The sequence below is a fragment of the Hetaerina americana genome, unplaced genomic scaffold, assembly GCF_022747635.1.
Source record: "Hetaerina americana unplaced genomic scaffold, ioHetAmer1.1.p SCAF_14, whole genome shotgun sequence".
Classification (NCBI taxonomy): Eukaryota; Metazoa; Arthropoda; class Insecta; order Odonata; family Calopterygidae; genus Hetaerina; species Hetaerina americana.
Genome location: NW_027286514.1, coordinates 15,381,099 through 15,398,924, shown reverse-complemented (window position 1 = coordinate 15,398,924; position 17,826 = coordinate 15,381,099). Strand labels below are relative to the sequence as shown.

The window sequence follows — 17,826 nt, the reverse complement described above, 5'->3', positions numbered from 1 at the left end:
GAAATAATATAAATTTAATCCTAATTAGTACGTTCCTTGCACCAAACTGAAATATTGTATTTCTTAATCACATATGTGTTGGCAGGAGATTTTATTGGAAGGAATTTTTAATACAAGGATACAGTTATAAAATGTCCTATTTTGTATTGAAAGAGCAAATATTTATGGTATGGTTTGTTGTTCTATCATAGGATATTCAAAAATTTAGGTCATACTTCTAGTCAAAAAATTATAATGCCTTTGACTCTTTCATATATAGATCCAAATACCTAGTTATCTGCCCCAATGTAATGACCAAAGTGTGTTCTCCTCACATATGACTACTATCATAAAATTTGTCTGGAAAACTTATTGTGAACATAATTTTGAAGGCCTAATGAGGTCCCGTGTACGAGGCGCTGATGCAGCCACGGCCAAGGTGCTGACCTTTCTGGACAGCCACTGTGAATGCAACATGAATTGGCTGGAGCCACTCCTGGAGAGGGTAGCTGAGGTGAGTTGATGGCAGGGATGGAATTCTTGTGCATGGCACTCACATGAGTGTCTTAACAGCAAATTCCCATCATGCTATCCCCTTGTACGTGGATGTACAAACTTGAATGAAACATTTAAAGTGATATCAGCTATTTACCAGTTCATTTTGATTTAAGTTAAACAATGGAAATTTGTCTGAATAATGAGAGAGATCTTGAAAATAATTATTAATACTACCCTGAAAAAATATGCACGTGAGCATTTTTCATTTTTGTAATATTAGCTGCAGAAGAGTATGTGGTCGTAAATGAGCAAAACTTGAAAAAGACATTATTTTATCATAGAATAATGATTCTTTTCCAGTCAAATAGGTATATATTCTTGGGAAATTTATGTCCTAAAATGTTCTGACTTTTTAAAGTGTCTTATAAATTTTTTCTACCTTCTTGCTTTTATTCAACAATTTTAATTTTCTTAGAAATAGTTGATTTTGCCCGAAAAATATTAATGGTAATGCTATTAGTAGTGCAGCATGGTTGGAGGTTTGGAAATTTAACACAGAAGCTTTTCCAAAATGAGTGAACCAGTTGTTCATTCACAAGTACTAAACAGCACAATTGTTTTACTAAAAGACATTTACCAATCAAAAACATTTTATATTCAGTAATATGAAATTTTATTACAAATGTTAATCCAGTTAATCACTTGTCCTTTGGGTCAAATATGTATAATTTTTTTACAGTATGGAATCTAAATAATTCATAAAACAGTAATAAATTTCCCTAATATCTTAGATAGGCAACATTTCGGAGCATTTTTTATGCCCAGCTTGTCACTCTGCATATGACTTACTCATGGAGTTATAATAGGTTTGGTACATGTAGATGGTCCACACATTTAATATCCAGTATCCAGGATACCCATCTGTAATAACCACTGGAAAAACATCTGAAAAAAATCATCAAAGACAGAAAATATTTGCAGTATGAATTGAAATTGCCTGTAAATTGATGGGAAATTCATTTTAGAATACATTTTATAGAATAGAGGATATATTTTACCTCTTCAAATAAAGTTAAAATTAGTGAATAGTGTAAGACTGGAGAGTGAAATGGGGCAAAGGTTTTATTTAAAATGTAACAATTTTCCACTTGCTCTATAATTTTCAGCAACCCATAATAGTTATAAATATATTTATTACTAAACAGGATAAGTCAAGAGTAGTCTGCCCTATCATAGATGTCATCAGCATGGACACCTTCCAGTACATAGGCGCTTCAGCAGATTTGAGGGGTGGTTTTGACTGGAATTTGGTTTTCAAGTGGGAATATCTGAGTAATGAGGAGAGAAACAGAAGGCAGAAGGACCCCACTGCTGCAATTAGGTAAGGCTTTGTTTTTTTTCTGACTTGCTTATGCTCTTTAATGGCTAAAAGTGTGACTTAATGCATTTATATTTTAAATTGGGGAAATTGTCAACATCACCAAATGAAGCCTTAGATCAGAAGTTGAAGTGATAATTTAGGATATCATGGAGGGTGACTGGATGGCTGAAAAATGTGAAATCCTTAGATAGAGGTAATCTGAATGGCTTGGCTTGCCTGAAACATCAGAGATGTCATAGCTGTGGATGGATAATCAGTAAATCAGATTTAACTTAACTATTGATTAGGAGTTGTGCCAAGATTTGCAGCCACGAAAAATGCATATCCTTATGCATTCCTTGCAAACATATTTCCATCTAATTCTAGTAATATATACTGTTTTGGGGCAATTTAGTTAGCCTCATGGGAATTTGTAAAAAAATTGGCCAGTCACCAGGTGCGATTCATGCTGAAACAGTCATCCAAGTAACTGGTTCAAATCAATTCTAATCATAACTAGAATGCCGTGTGCATGCCATAGGATTCCTCTTTCTGTTCAAAGGTACTAACAGAGTATTTCTGAGAGGCAAAGGAAATAGCAGCTCTCTTTTGTGTTCAACTAGGACAGGAGGGGAAGGAAGAGGGGAGGAAAATAAGGAGAGAGAGGAGGGGCTGTTCTTTATATGCATATCTAAGTATGCATTTGTATTCTGTGAGGATGGGAAACCGGCAGGACATAAAAAAATTCATTTGTTCATTGAAAAAGGCCACTTTGGGGCCACCGATGCTTTTTTTCAAATTTCTAGTTATTCCAAATCATTGAGCTCACATCTGTTGCTAGTCAATTGCTAATGTTCACATTCAATCACTGTGACCACACCAGTATGCACTTATTACCTGATTTCCTCCCCTCCTTGCTGAGTTAAAAGAGAGTTTCTGTTTCCTTTGCCTCACCTGGTGATGATGCTAATGCATTGAAACATGGGTCATGTGACACTGTAACTGTGGTTTGGCAAAGATTCCCTTGAATCAAGAAATTGGAAAAACATATATCATTGGAAAGTTTGGTGATGAGAGCCTGTACTGTACCGAGAGTAAGAGGATGTGATGATTGTGAAATCAATCTGGATGTGAATGGGGTGGAAGCCCTTAACTGCAAATGGGGGAGAGAGGTGGTGCATTCCAACATATGGAACACTGGTTATTAGTACTGCGACAAATAAATGATTTAATTGATGCAGGTGGTGTAGATTAGGTTGGGAAGTGACTTTGACCTTCAAGTGTAGGTTGTGGGGCAAGTGATAAGGAAGTTTTTGCATGGGTGGTGGCCACGTGTAAATCTGGTGAAAAGAGGAGAGAGGTGGGCATGGCATTATGAGGGCATCATTAATTTAAAAACATTGCTTAGCTGAGAAAGTTGTGAAAGAGAGACAGAGGAGCATTTTGACAGGAGGCCTGATGGTATTACATATTGCTTTATTACCAGGTATAGCTCTTGTATTAAGGTAACAAATAAAGCAAAAGAAGATAGTGGAAAACGCAGTGAAATGATATGGAAAATTTGCAAAGGAAAGGTGAAATTGGTGTGCTATACAAGAAGGTTAAAATACTAGCAGAAAGTAAGAAGGGAAGATCTGTGTTAACAGCTAGAGATAATTTAGATGTAACATAATACTTGATACAGAAAAGATCCAAGAGGGGAGGGGAGAATATATAGAAGAACTGTATGGTATATAACTTAGACCAGCAAGGTTAGGCATTGTAAGAGAACATGACGGATGAAGATGGCTTAGGGCCAGGTGTACTCAACAATGAAGTAGAATGGGCATTAAGGGAGATGAAATCAAATAAGGCCATGGGGGCAGACAGCATTCCAGCAGAGCTACTAAAAGGTTTAAGATAATGTGGAAGAAAGAAATCTATATGGGGTGATTCGTAGCATCTATGTGGAAGGAATCTGGCCGGAAGACTTTGTGAGATCAGTTTTAGTTCCTATTTGGCAAAAGGTAAAGGCAACATCATGTGAGGACTACAGGACAATAAGTTTGATACCCCACTTAGCTAAATTTTTTCTCAGGATCATCAACAAAAGGATAGAGATTACGGAAAATGATTACTTAGGGGATGATCAGTTTGGATTTAGGAAGGGGAGAGGCACAAGCAATGCTATTGCAGTAATGAGATTATTAATCGAGAGGAGTATGGAATACAACCAGGAGGTATTTGCCTGTATTTTCATAGATTTTGAAAACATATTTGATAGAGTGGATTGGGAAAATCTAATGAGTGTATAGCAGAAAATAGGAATAGATTGGTGGTACAGTATACTAATCCGCTACCTGTACATGTCTCAGACTGCTCAGGTGTGAGTGGGGGATGAGGAGTCCAGATGGGCAGTGTCAGGCAGAGGAGTAAGGCAGGATTGCCCATTATCACTTGTGCTGTTTGATATATATGTGGACTATTTTCATTTGTAGTCCTCATAACATATTATAAATTTGTTTTGGTGCTACAAAATTTCAGGGACATCTCTAGAGAAATCATAATGTTAACTTATCTAAAAGCCCTTGCTGGTTCAACATGGTGTGACTGACCTGATGGAAGGGAGCCTGGCATGGAATAGTGCTCTTTTAGAATTTCTAGTATAGGCATCATTGTTTAAGTGGAAAAGGTGACCAATCACCATTCTGAATTTTCATTCATCTATGATTTTAAATGTTTCTCCTCCCATTGCTACTGAATTAGCAAGTGAAATATTGCTGTTTCTCTGTTATGCTTGTTAAAAAAGGGGTGTTGTATTTTGGCATAATGCTGCCATTTGTAGGCCACTTTAAAACTGCGCTATCAATCTAGGAGACCAAAATTGGTGTAGGTTTGATATTTCTTAATTGTAGTGGCATTTAAGGCTTTCACTTGATTCACCTTCATATATCTGATTAATGAAACCAAGTGCCCTGAGTCTTTGGCCAAGATATTGCCCTTGGGAACTGTTTCACTCACCATAGGATAAAATGGGCAGAGACACAAGAGGAAAGGATAGTAGAGAAAGCAATCATACAACATCATAAAGGATAGAAACAGTGTATTTCAAAACATGCATTACTAGAAGAAGAAAATGAGCCACATCATTGAAATAAATAAGGTGGTTGAAGGGTTTGTGCATTTTATGACCCCTTGAGCTGGATCAATGATATTTTCTCCAGTAGGATCACCCACATGAGAAATGTCAAAGGTAGGAGCCAGATAAATGGTAGTCTGCATGACATATGTTCTTCAATGAGGCAGCTGCCCTCAGTGGGGCATCCATTTGAGTGATGGTGTTATCTTCAAAACACTATTGACTCCTTCACATTGAAAATTGCTATTGATAATTGATTACTGCTAAAAAAATATGGACTTTATTTTTATTATCTTTAGGAGCTTTGAGAGTGTTGTTTGTTATTGTTTTAAATTCCAAATAAATTTCAAGGCTCTGAATTACCTAGTTATTTCTATAATGGAATATTGAAGTCATTTTAATATCATTCTGATGCAATTTTCTTTGAGAAATTTAATCGTAATAATTTATGATTTTCTCTATTTGCTCACTTTTCTTCATTATTTTCAGAACTCCAATGATTGCTGGAGGATTATTTGTGATCGACAAGGCCTACTTTGAAGAGCTGGGGAAATATGACATGATGATGGATGTGTGGGGTGGTGAAAACTTAGGTGAGTATGTTATTAGGTGAGTAAGGAAAGTCAATGAGCGTAAATTTGCTGTGTTTTGGGTGAAACCCCTTTACACTGGACTCCCACTCCAGCACAGTATGGAGTCCAGGTGATTACATTTTAATTTTGATTATGAAAAGATATGCTGTAAGTCAATCCATGATTTACTCAAGGGCCCGCAAAGATTGAAATTAATTATTTTGTACCTTTGAAGCTGCAGCTGGCTCATTTCTCTCCATCAAAAATGCCCAAATCCTTTTTTTTTGTACCTTTAAGACAATCATACCAGTTAATCATGACAGGAGGAAGGAAGTATGTGGAATTGAAGGATGGTTTATTTTACTGTGAGGTCAGATTGTGTCTTCTTAGGCAAGGTTATGAAATGTGGAAGTTTTAAGTTTGTGTTAATCCAAAACCTACATTACATTGTAGGCTGTATAATATTATTATAATTATTATTATTAATTAGATGATTGTAAATATCTGTATGAATTTGTAGAAATATTTAATGACTTACCATGTTAGGACATTTTGAACCTTTCGGTGTGGAGATACAGCAAAGGAGATAGCAATGGGTTCCGTACCTTGTTGAAGGAACGTTTTCAGGACTGGGCTTGTACAGGGGGAACTGTAAACGACATCTGGAACAGTTTCAAAGACATTGTCAACGAAGGGCTGGAAAAATTCGTTCCAAAAATGACTCTCAAAAGTAACACCGACCCCGAGTACTATAACTGCGCAATAAAAAAACTAAAGAGAAAGGCTAGGAGGAGTCACTCTATGATCAAGTATGGGAACCCATATCTGTGCAAATATAAATCGATAGTAAAAGAACTGAATAGGGAAAAGAGGGTAGCAAAAGAAGAATACTTAGTGAACATTCTCACTAAAAACGATACAAATAAATTTTACAAATACTTAAGAAGACGAAAAAACAGCCAGGTGAAGGTAGGCGTGATCCAAACCGAAAGGGGGGACATTATAACAGACGATGAAGGAAAAGCAAATGAGCTCAACAAGTGGTATGGAAGTGTTTTTAGCAAGGATTTCAGTGGAAACCTCCCCCCACGTGTTTTTCATGTTTGTGAAGGGGAGAACGTATTATGTCCGGGTGAACTAGTCATCACACCTTCAAAGGGTAATATTGTTATTCCTAAGTATATGAAAATCTGTGACCGTGAAGTCATGGACAAAGTAAAAAAGCTCAAAGTCAACAAATCGATTGGCCCTGACAACATCTCTGGAGACGCACTCAAATTAGGGTCAGAGGCAATGATACCGTATCTGCGCACCATTTTTAACATCACGTTAAATAATCATCAAATCCCCGATGATTGGAGGAAGGCTTATGTAATACCAATTTTTAAGGGAGGGACCAATAGCAGTGTAGTGAACTATCGCCCCATTAGCCTAACGTCTGTAACCTGTAAACTAATGGAGAAGAAGGTCGCAAAATATCTACGTGACCACTGGGAGGATAAGGACTGGCTATTTAAATACCAACATGGCTTTCGCAAAGGGTACTCATGCGAAACCCAACTACTTGGACTCTGCCAGGAAATATCAGACTGCTTAGACAAAGGTAAAGAAATAGATGCAGTTATACTCGACTTCTCAAAAGCCTTCGACAGGGTTCCCCATGACAGATTGTTAGATAAAATTGGAAAACTAAATATTGATAAAAGAGTACTACTATGGACGAAGGCCTTCCTACAAGATAGAACCCAGCAGGTTCGTGTTGGGCACAAAATCTCAGAAGAAACCCGCGTCACATCCGGAGTACCTCAGGGTAGCGTGCTTGGTCCTCCTCTGTTTCTTTGTTGCGTGAATGACCTTGCTGAATGTGTCAATTCCAAAATACGATTGTTCGCTGATGACTGTATACTCTATAGGGAAATCAGCAGCAGCAGTGATCGCGACGTTCTGCAGGGTGACATAGATAACGTGGCTAATTGGATCAAAATCAACAAAATGGAGATAAACATTGCAAAAACTATCCACATCTCATTCTCCAAAAGGAAGGCAGGTGAGGGAAGGGTATATAAAATAATGGGAGAAACGATTGTAACAAAAGATAATTGTAAATATCTAGGGGTACACCTAAGTAAAGACTTAGGGTGGGGACTTCACACAGATTATGTGGTAGGCAAGGCCTTTAAATCGCTCCACTGGGTCATGCGGAGCCTCAAAGGAAGCACTAAATCAACTAAAGAATTGGCCTTCAAAACAATTGTAAGGCCTATTGTCGAATATGCGACCACAGTATGGGATCCCTTTGAAATAGGGCATGTGAAAAAATTAGAAGCAGTGCAAAGGAAGGCTGCCAGGTACGTTTTAGGGCGACATAGGCAGACTGACAGTGAAAGCGACATGCTAGGCTCACTAGGATGGGGGTCACTAAAGAACAGACGGAAGCTGAATAGACTGTGTGCCATTTTTAAAATATTGAAAGCTGACGGAGGCTGGAAAGAACTGAACGAGAGTGTAAATAAGCCATGTTATCTCGGCAGGAATGATCACCCGCTTAAAATCAAATACATGCCCCAAAGGACAAACACCGCCAAGTTTTCGTTCCTAAATATGGGAATCAAAGAGTGGAACCAGCTGCCTGATGAACTCTTTAAGCCCTTACCCAAAAGCATTAAATCATTTAGGCGTGAATGCAAAAGGTATACATGATGGGATTGTTAAATGCAATACGGCAGAAGGTGTATGGCTGTATCAAAATATATTGTTTTTTCTCATTTTTTTATTTTGTAAGTCTACTATACGACTATTTAATGACACTGTGATATGTTTTAAGAATGACTACTGTTTGTTATATCATGTCATTGCCACCCGGCTTATCGCCTAACAGCAATGTATCCCAAATAATAATAATAATAATAATATCCATCCATAATAATTTGAATATCCAAGCAATGATAAGGTGTTTTGCTCCCCCCTGGATCTCAGCTAACAACTAATATGGGCTAGGTGAATTTGGTAGATTTTAAGAACAAATATTTTATTTTACAAACTATTTTAATTTTGAACAGGAAGCATTGGCTGATTATAAATGGAACTCCTTGAGAAAACTGAATCTAAAATTCTTAGAAATAAGTAATTTTCGCACAAAAAATTCTTATCTGTTGAGAATTACTTCCATCAACAGTATATGTATTGCTACTTCTGCGTGTGATTATCATCGTTTTCTGCTTTGAATATGCCTATTTAATATAACTGAAAAAATTTGAAAGGCTGGTTATGTAAATTGGTTGCCTTAAAATCACTGATTCATCATAAAGTTTGTATGTTAATTTTGGTAAATACTAGTGCTTTCATAATTAGACACAATAGAGAGAGCAAATGTTCACCTTTATCACACATATGACATAGGTACATGTTCTCTATCATGTCATCATCTTCATGAGTTATCAATCCAAGGATTTGTTGGTGGCTGCTCTTTAAACTCTCCTGTTCACAGCCAATCTCTTCATTCTGTCATACATAGTTCCTTGAACTGACTGTCAATTGCATGGTTATCATACTATCATACTATATCATCCTTGGCCTTCCCGTTTAATCCCTTCCCTCCAACTTCCCTTCTGTCATGGTCTTTAGTAAGCTATCCTGACTCAGGATATGTCCAATCCCTTTCCATCTTCTTCTTTCAAGTATCCCCCATAGGCTTCTCCCCCTTCACCCCCTCTTCAAATTACCTGCTTCCTTCATTGTTTATCCCCTTGACTATTCATTTTTTTCATCATTCTTCTTTAGCACCACTTGCCCATTGCCTTCAGCCTTCTTTCTCTTCCCATCAATGACATCTCAATTCAGTAGCAGAGTAACTTCTTAAGTAAATTTTAATAAATCAATTTACTATGCATATGCTACCTATATTAGCTGTCAGTAGAAGTTTCTTCAGATAAAAGGTCTAATTTCCTCCATGGCTAGCGATCATGCTGTCTAAATAGCGACACTCTTCCTTTTGTTCCAGCGTGTCTTTCCAAAGTCTTACTTGAACATTATCTTCCCTACTTCACCTGTATTCCATTTATCAGTAGTGATAATCTTGTTTATCATGAGGTTCTGAATTTTCATCCCCTTCTCCATAGTTACTAGTGCCTTTGTCAGCTCTAGTTTCCTCTCTGGGATATCTCTGTCATCTGTAAAATGTAGCTGACTTAGCCTTTCTCTCTCTCTGTCTTTATATGCCATCTCTTATTTTCTATCTTATCTTCTATCTTATTATCAATCTCCTGTTATTATAGGTCATTCCAGTTCCCTTTAGGATACGGAGCATCATATTCATGTCCACATTGTCAAAAGCTTTATCCAGATTGATAAATACATTATAGTCCTGTTGATCTTTCTTCACTTACTTATCTGCAATGAATCTGATGGAAGGAATAGCGTAGTCAAATTTTCACTTCTGGTAATTTCTCTTCAGTTCATTTAATGTTACATTTCTCAATTTCCTTTTTCAACTTATTGTTTTATTTATTTTGATTATTATCATTATTCTAATTTTGGCTCAGTTTCCTGCAATCTAACTCTAGTTGCACCTTCATTCTCTTCTTAAGTTACTTACATTTCAGCTGATCGCTGTTAATATCTGCCTTTTAAGGCCTTAATTTAATTCCTAAATGTGTGCTGACCCAGCATGTTGTGAATGACTACATGGGTCATTCAATAACTCACTGGGAAATCCAAGAGATGGCACTTGTGGTATTGGAAAAGGTTTGCAGCGAGTAAACCTCACATCTCAATAGACTGCTGTTAAGATTTCAGCTGCATCCATCTCGTGTTTTCATTTTCATAGTCAATTGAAGCAACAAACTTTTTTTTATTTAGACAAGTGGAAAAAATGAGTTTTGTGCATAGATTAAACACTTCCATGAAAAAAACTAAACACCAAAAGAGATCTTGAGTGATTAATGAATCAAAGTTTTCAAAATAGTTGAGGCCACAGGCGCATAACAGTGTTTTTAATTTTGTGCGAAAAATTGGGTGTGAAAGTCTCAGGAAAAAGGGTGCTGCTTTGCTCCCAATGGAGAATAAATTAAGTTATGTGGTCCATTAAGAGTTCAGTTAGGCACTTTTACATTGCAATCCTGATGACTTTCTTTGTCGCTGCATTCATAATCATAACCATGGACAAAACATGGATACAATACTGCACTCTATAGACAAAGGAACTGTCAATTAGATGAGTTTCTAAAGGCGAACTCCAGCTCCAAAGAAGTCAAAAGCAGTGAATTGGCTGACAAGGTGATGGTAGCCATGCTTTTTGAGATGTAATCTACATCAATTACTTGCGAAAAGAAAAAAGGATAAGGGAAGAGTATTAGGCATCATCATTTCATCAGTTGAATGAAGAAATCAAGAGAAAACATCCTCATTCGTCAAAGAAAAAATTTCTCTTCCATCGAGACAATGCCCAGGTTCACACCTGCACAGTTTTGATGGCAAAAATTATGGAATTTAAGTTAAAATTATTACAAAATCTGATGTATTAACCAGATTTGGTCCCCAGTGACTTTTTTTTATTTCTAAACTTAAAAATAATAACTCAGCAGAACACCATTAATGTCAAACAAGGACATTATCGCCAAAGTAAATGCCCATTCTGATGACTTTCTGAAATTATACTTTTTGGTTGGATCAAAAAGTTGGAGTGATGCTCAGAAAAGTGTATTGAGCTGAAAGGGATAATGTTAAAAATAAAAAAAACATTCAAAATAGTTTGTAATTTTTTCTTAAGGACTTATTGAATGACGCGCATATGCCTGTGAATCTCCTGACATCTTCCATATGTAACTGCTTTGTGGGTGGTTATGAGGGATTGCTGGCCACCACTAATTACTACTTTTGAAAGAATTCTTAATGCTTAATTTCTGCTTAATGCTCAAATTTTATTTTTGTTAAAAAAATAAATTTTTTAATTGTTTCTCTGCCATTAATTATAATTTTTCCTTTTTATCAGAAATTTCGTTTCGTGTTTGGCAATGTGGTGGCAGTCTCGAGATAATACCATGTAGCCGTGTTGGCCATGTATTTCGGAAGCAGCATCCATACACCTTCCCAGGAGGAAGTGGTAATGTCTTTGCCAGGAATACTCGCAGAGCTGCTGAAGTTTGGATGGATAACTACAAGCAGTACTATTATGCAGCTGTGCCCTTGGCCAAAAACATTCCTTTTGGAAAGTAAGTAAATAATTTTAATTCCTGATCACAGCTCTATTATCAGTGAAATGTAAGATATTTCAGAGTATTGAGATAAATGAGTATGGTCTTCAAAAGAGGAGATTGGTTAATTTATTTAATTATTTGTTCATAATCATTTCCTTTAAATTCTTGAGTTGTACTGCCTCTCATCACCAATTAAATCTTTGCTTTTAATGAAGTATCTGGCTATTATAGAGGAATCTGTAATATGGAGATTCTTGTTATCAGTTTACATTTCCAATGATATCTGTCATCTTCTGTCAGTGATTGACTTTTGAGTGCTGAATGTTACAGAGAAGGCTGTAAATTAACATATTCAAAGGATTGTGATTGTTTTATCTAATTGCATGTAATCTGCAATGTTTAATTTATTTCAGCCATCTTCATAGTGATAATGATTACATAATTTAGATTAAAAGAAGCTTCTTCCAAATAATCAGTTTCAATAGCATTGTGGTTTGTTATTTATCACCTCAATGATTTTAGTAAGCATAAAATTGTATGTATGCTTCTGATCATATTGTGCAAAAGGTATTTTCAATGATATTCTGCATTATGCGATGTGGTAAACTTGTTTCTTTTTGGATCCTATATAGGTGTGATTTCTTTGATAATGATATATTTTCCTTCCCCATGTATTACAACCTTAACATGGTGGAAGGACTTGTGTGTTCTGATGACCACTTTATCTGTGCTGGTAGAATCAATGCCAGATAGGTCATAGGGTAGGAGCCAGACAAAAGGTAATCCACGTAGCATCTCTTCCTAAGTGAGGTGGCTACGAAGGCACATGACCCAGTCGGGTGGCCATTGAGTGATGGTGTCATGCTAAAAGCACTATTGAGGAAGGTAACAGGAAACCTTCTCGATTATTAATCCCATGATTTTTATGATGGACAGTATAGAGAAAATGAGTCCTGGCAACTACAGTACTTGTCTCAATCAGCCGTGTGTCGTTCCCGGCAGCGGGAGAGGCAAGGCTTCCATAGTCATCATCTCATGAAAGCCTTTCAAAGCAAAACCAACAGCAGCAGAACAGAAGAAGACTGAATTAGTTAAAATAGGAACTTGGAATGTTGGGACAATGTTGAGGACAGGAAAATTAGAGAATATAAAGCAAGTAATGGGAAGAAATATAGATATTTTAGCTCTATGTGAGGTGTGATGAAAGGATAGTGGGGATAACTGGGGTGATAGTGATAGAGTAATATACAGCAGAGGGGACAATAGCTAGCAAGGGGTTGGCATAATATTGAATAAAAGCTAGGAAGAAGCATAGTTAATAAAGAGCATGCAATGGATAGCATATTACAAGTAGCATTAAAAACAGAACTGCACTCACATTGTAGTCCATGGAATTGAAGATAATATCGTGTATGAAGAGACTGACAACCCCAGTGAAAATACCTATGGAAATGATTTAGCAGCGGTAGGAACGAATTTCTGGGATTTTATAATGAATAATAATAAGTTTATAAACATTGATATAGGTGCTATGTTTTCAAATAAAAAAATTAGTACATGAACAAGGTTTATTTAAAGAATAATACATATGTACATTTTTTAAGAATGTGAAACATCTTCATCTTTTTTCTAATGCTGTATGAGCCAACCTGGAATGCAAATTTGATTTGTAGAAAACAAAACAGTATCAAAATAACTAGTTTATTATTTATTACGCATACCTAATTCTAGAGACATTATTTTTTCTGATGCTTAATAATTTTTTTAAATGCAGCGCAGCATTATCATTAAATAAATTTCTAGTGCTGGTAGCCATTGCCTTGTTAGGGTAATGCTTCTTAATTTATGATACAATAGTTTACCAATGCCTCCACATTACATTTAATGTGATCTTCTGTTCTTTATGCTTTTTCAAGGCCTATGGAGTTTCTGAGTGGTTAAGTACCAGGGGTTTAATTTTCCCTCCCACTGCTTGCATTGGCACAAAGTAGCAACATTAGATGGTCATTCATTGACTTTTAGACAAGCAATGCATTCTCCTCTACTTTTATATAGGTTCGCTTTGACATCTTTTTCCAGAAAAGACACATTTCATTAGAAAAACCTGTTGGGGCATGTCACACTAAGAATCCAGGACCTTCTCGAAGTCATCGATGAAGTTTTTTGCTGCCTTCGAGTCAGAGCTTCCTGTTTATTAAATGAAGAACACAATGTATCTTTCCACTGCCCTTTATTCACGTACAAGTCACAGTGTCATCATCTGGTACGCTAGTACTAGTTTCAACATTTAAGCTAGGAAACGCTTTCAACGCTTAAGCTAGGAAACGCTTTCAACGCATAAGAAACTAGTTGTACGTGAATAAAGGACAGCGGAAAGATACATTGTGTTCTTCATTTAATAACCATCAACTTCTACAAAGTTGAGCCGGGAACAATTGAATATTTCAGAGCTTCCTGTTTCACCATGCCTCACAACACCATGAATGCTAGTTCTTCTTCTTGTTTCCCTCATTTTTAGCCTTCAAGACTTCTGTTAAAATTTTCCTATGCCTCTTGTATCTATTAATCTTCATTTGTCTTAAAGCATATTCATCTGCAAGGAAGTTTTATATTCTTCTTTGCATGCCTTTTGGAATCGGTAGCTCTCCAGATTGTCATGTGACATATTGAAATCATAGTTCATACATAGATGTGGTATAACTGTATGCTGTTTGCAACTTCACTCCAAGGTCTGATGCTTCCCATTTATACTAAGTGTCCTCACTATGTAGAAATCAACTACCCATGTTACCCCTTGTACTGTTAATGATCTGAAGGAAGTCAAATTCCCATATTATTTATAAATAAATGAGCCATACCAGCACTTTTATCTATCTTGGGTAAATTAAAACATATCACATGCAGTTGGTGTATTTTTGTCATTTTTTTCATCAACAGTCATGTCTATTAGTTAACCAAATACCTACAAAAATTTTTCTGGGTTTCTATTCACCACAGTTATTTCTAGGTTTATGTATACTTCTATATCGCCCAATTAACGTTTTGCTCAAAATTTCGTGGTTTTATTCTGTAATGTTTACAAAGCAATGCTTTTCTACTAAAATGCCTAAAATTAACATCTGACTCTTGAATTTTAACCTCGCCCATACATTGCCATTGACTGGAAAGATTTCTACTGTACTGTATTATGCTATCCTATTTTAGACTTCGATACTCCAGCTAATATTTATATCTGAGGAGGAGTTCAATTAGAATATTTTGGAGAAAAAATTTAGGAGCTAAATTGATTTTATTAATATCTAAGTTGTACTATGTTGTGTATTAATTTTCTAATATTTTAATTTTCAGCATTCAAAATAGACTTGAGTTAAAGGAGAGACTGAAATGTAAGCCATTTAAATGGTACCTAGACAATGTTTATCCAGAGCTGAGAGTTCCTGACTCAATGGATGTAGCATTTGGATCTATCCAACAAGGTCTCATGTGCATGGATACTATGGGCCACATAGTTGATGGCACTCTTGGATTATACACTTGTCACAACAGTGGAGGCAACCAGGTAGGTTTCAATCCACATCGTCAAGATCTGGATCATCAGAAATCAAAACTGTAGTTATCATTAGATTTCTCGATGCTACAATAGTTATCATCAACAATATTCGAGACAAAATCCATAACTGAAACCATTTCCACTGGCTAAAACTACATATAACCTGTTGAAAATTCCTTGCTAACCAATTAGAATTATTCATTATACATGAGACATTTTTTCCATTTGTGGTTTCATACATAGACCTAAATGTAAAACTAATCCATCATAAGGAAATTGGTTTGCTCAAATAGAGTTTAGTTTAATCCAATTTTCAGTATATAACTTGCATATAACTTAATTTATCTAATAGTCTTTTTAAATTACTAATAAATGACTCTGATGCAGACTAGTTATAATTAAATATAATCCTGAAACTTCAAGGAGCATCAAGGAGCAATTTTTTGCTGCATATACTACTGTTATTAATGAATTAAAGTCACTGCTTTTGAATTTAAAAATAAACTTGGTCTAATTAAAAGACAACTCACAGAAGATTGCAGTAAAAAGTCCGCTCTCAAAATTAGACCTTATATGGTAACTAAAATCTCAAAAGTTAATCAATGACAACGTCTGTCTAACATTATTATTTACAATTGTACTGACACCAACTACTTACAAAGCAGTTAATGCAATTGTCAAAGAGGTAAACCAAGAGATTCCAATAGAGAATATTAGAATTTACCAACTAAGAAAATTCCAAAATAGTAAGATCTGTCCAATCAAAGCCTGTCCTATGACAGTTTCTGCTAGGAACCTAATCTCTTAGCAAACCCTGGATTTCACCGCACTGATCAAAATTGTGCCAAACAAAACAGCGGCCAAAAGGAAATATTTGCATCAACTTCAGCAGGTCATATAAGAGAGTAATAATGGCTAAAGCAAGGCAATGGAAAAAGAATGGCCAAACAGATTTAATCATTAAATATCTATGTACATGTTGCCTGAAAATATCAGCTCAAAAACTCATTAAGCCAGCCATAAAACCAAGTCTCATAGCTAATTACCCAAATTTTAGAAGTTTGTGCCCAAATCTACCTAATGAAACTCAACTGTAGACTGTAATTTAATGTAATGCCCTCACCGAAGTTTGGCTAACCTCTAATATTTCAAGTAGTGAATTTTTCCTTGGTGATTTAAACTCTATAGGAAAAATCAAAGTGTTCTTACTAGCTCAAATGTAGCATATGTAGGTATCCTGATTGAAGAGAGGTCTAAATATATGTTAAATTTATTGGAATTTGATATTAATAATGAATCCATTTTGTTTCTATTTTTCATCCCTATCTAAAATAAATATGGATTGGCACATTTCAATTGCTTCCAGACTTCTCAACTTCAATGCATACTATGCTTTTTATGATGAAACTGTTAATGTTATTGAATCAGATAATGATGCTGAGGTTTAAATAATGGCTGTTCTTAATCATCTACCTCAAATTTATTCCTGGGATTTATTGAACTCTGTTCTGCAGTGTTTAGTAAATCCTTATGTTTTAATAAGACGTTAGACGAAGATATTTTGGAGGCTGTTAAAACAATATTTTATGCTAAAAGGTTATCTAAATTGTGCATTATTTGCCTTAGAATTATATATAGCATTTATGTTTTAGCACCCTACCACAAACCTCTGGGTAGGACTCCGTGTCGATCCTCATGAAAAAGGATTGTTTTGGGAAAGGATGCTTTCACAAGAAGGAACGAGTCAATGGTAGAGACATTAAGTAAGGTTATTAAGAAAAGGCTCGTTAAATCTTTGATATGGAACGTATGGCGTGGAAACATGGTAATTGAAGCAGGATGATAGGCAGCAGGATAGGTAGGATAGAGGCTTTTGAAATGTGGGTGTGGAAAAGGATGGAGAATGTGAAGTGAACAGAAAGAAAAAACATGAGAAAGTGCTAGGCATGGTGGGAGAGGAGAGAGGATTGTTGGGAGAAATCATAAGGAAGTAGGAAATTGATGAAGGGCATTTTGATTGTCAGTGGGATATTGAAGGCTATGATGGATGGTAGGATGTTAAGCAAGTGAGATAAGGGAGCATAAGGAAGGTCGTGTTTAATGGAATGAAGGGAATCGGAGTGTGAGCGTAATGGAAGAGGGGTTTATCGTTTTGTCATGAGTCAAGCTTTGTCTTGCAGACAAGGCTGGGAATTTATTTGATTGTGTGTTGTCTCTGTCCATCCAAAATGTATTTTTAATGGTAAGATACCAATAACATAAAATTATTCAATAACCATAGCACATTTTCTGAATTAATGCAACTTCTAAAATATAACCCTCAATTTACTGAGCACTTTTTTCCAAACTTTACTCCTGCAAATTGCCCACTAACGTTTCGACAAGGATAGCTTCTCTATACCCTAGTTTTGTAAATGAGAATAGATCAAGTTAAAAATTGAGAAAATGTGTAGGCATATAGATTATCACCCAAGTTTTTATGGCCAAGTGATGGTGGGATAGAAATATGCATTCCATAGATTTATAAATAATTTTTGATCATTCACAGAGTTGAG

The 17,826-nt window shown here is 35.9% G+C and overlaps 1 protein-coding gene across 1 annotated transcript in view; it reads left to right on the top strand.

Moving 5' to 3' along the window:
* Pgant2 (polypeptide N-acetylgalactosaminyltransferase 2) overlaps positions 1-17,826 on the top strand; it is a 338,317-nt gene that overhangs the window by 314,515 nt on the left and 5,976 nt on the right. The window contains exons 6-10 of the mRNA XM_071583563.1: positions 372-493; positions 1,683-1,858; positions 5,445-5,548; positions 11,517-11,736; positions 15,070-15,280. Of these exons, the coding sequence (XP_071439664.1) occupies positions 372-493; positions 1,683-1,858; positions 5,445-5,548; positions 11,517-11,736; positions 15,070-15,280 (833 nt within the window). The remainder of the gene's footprint in view (positions 1-371; positions 494-1,682; positions 1,859-5,444; positions 5,549-11,516; positions 11,737-15,069; positions 15,281-17,826) is intronic.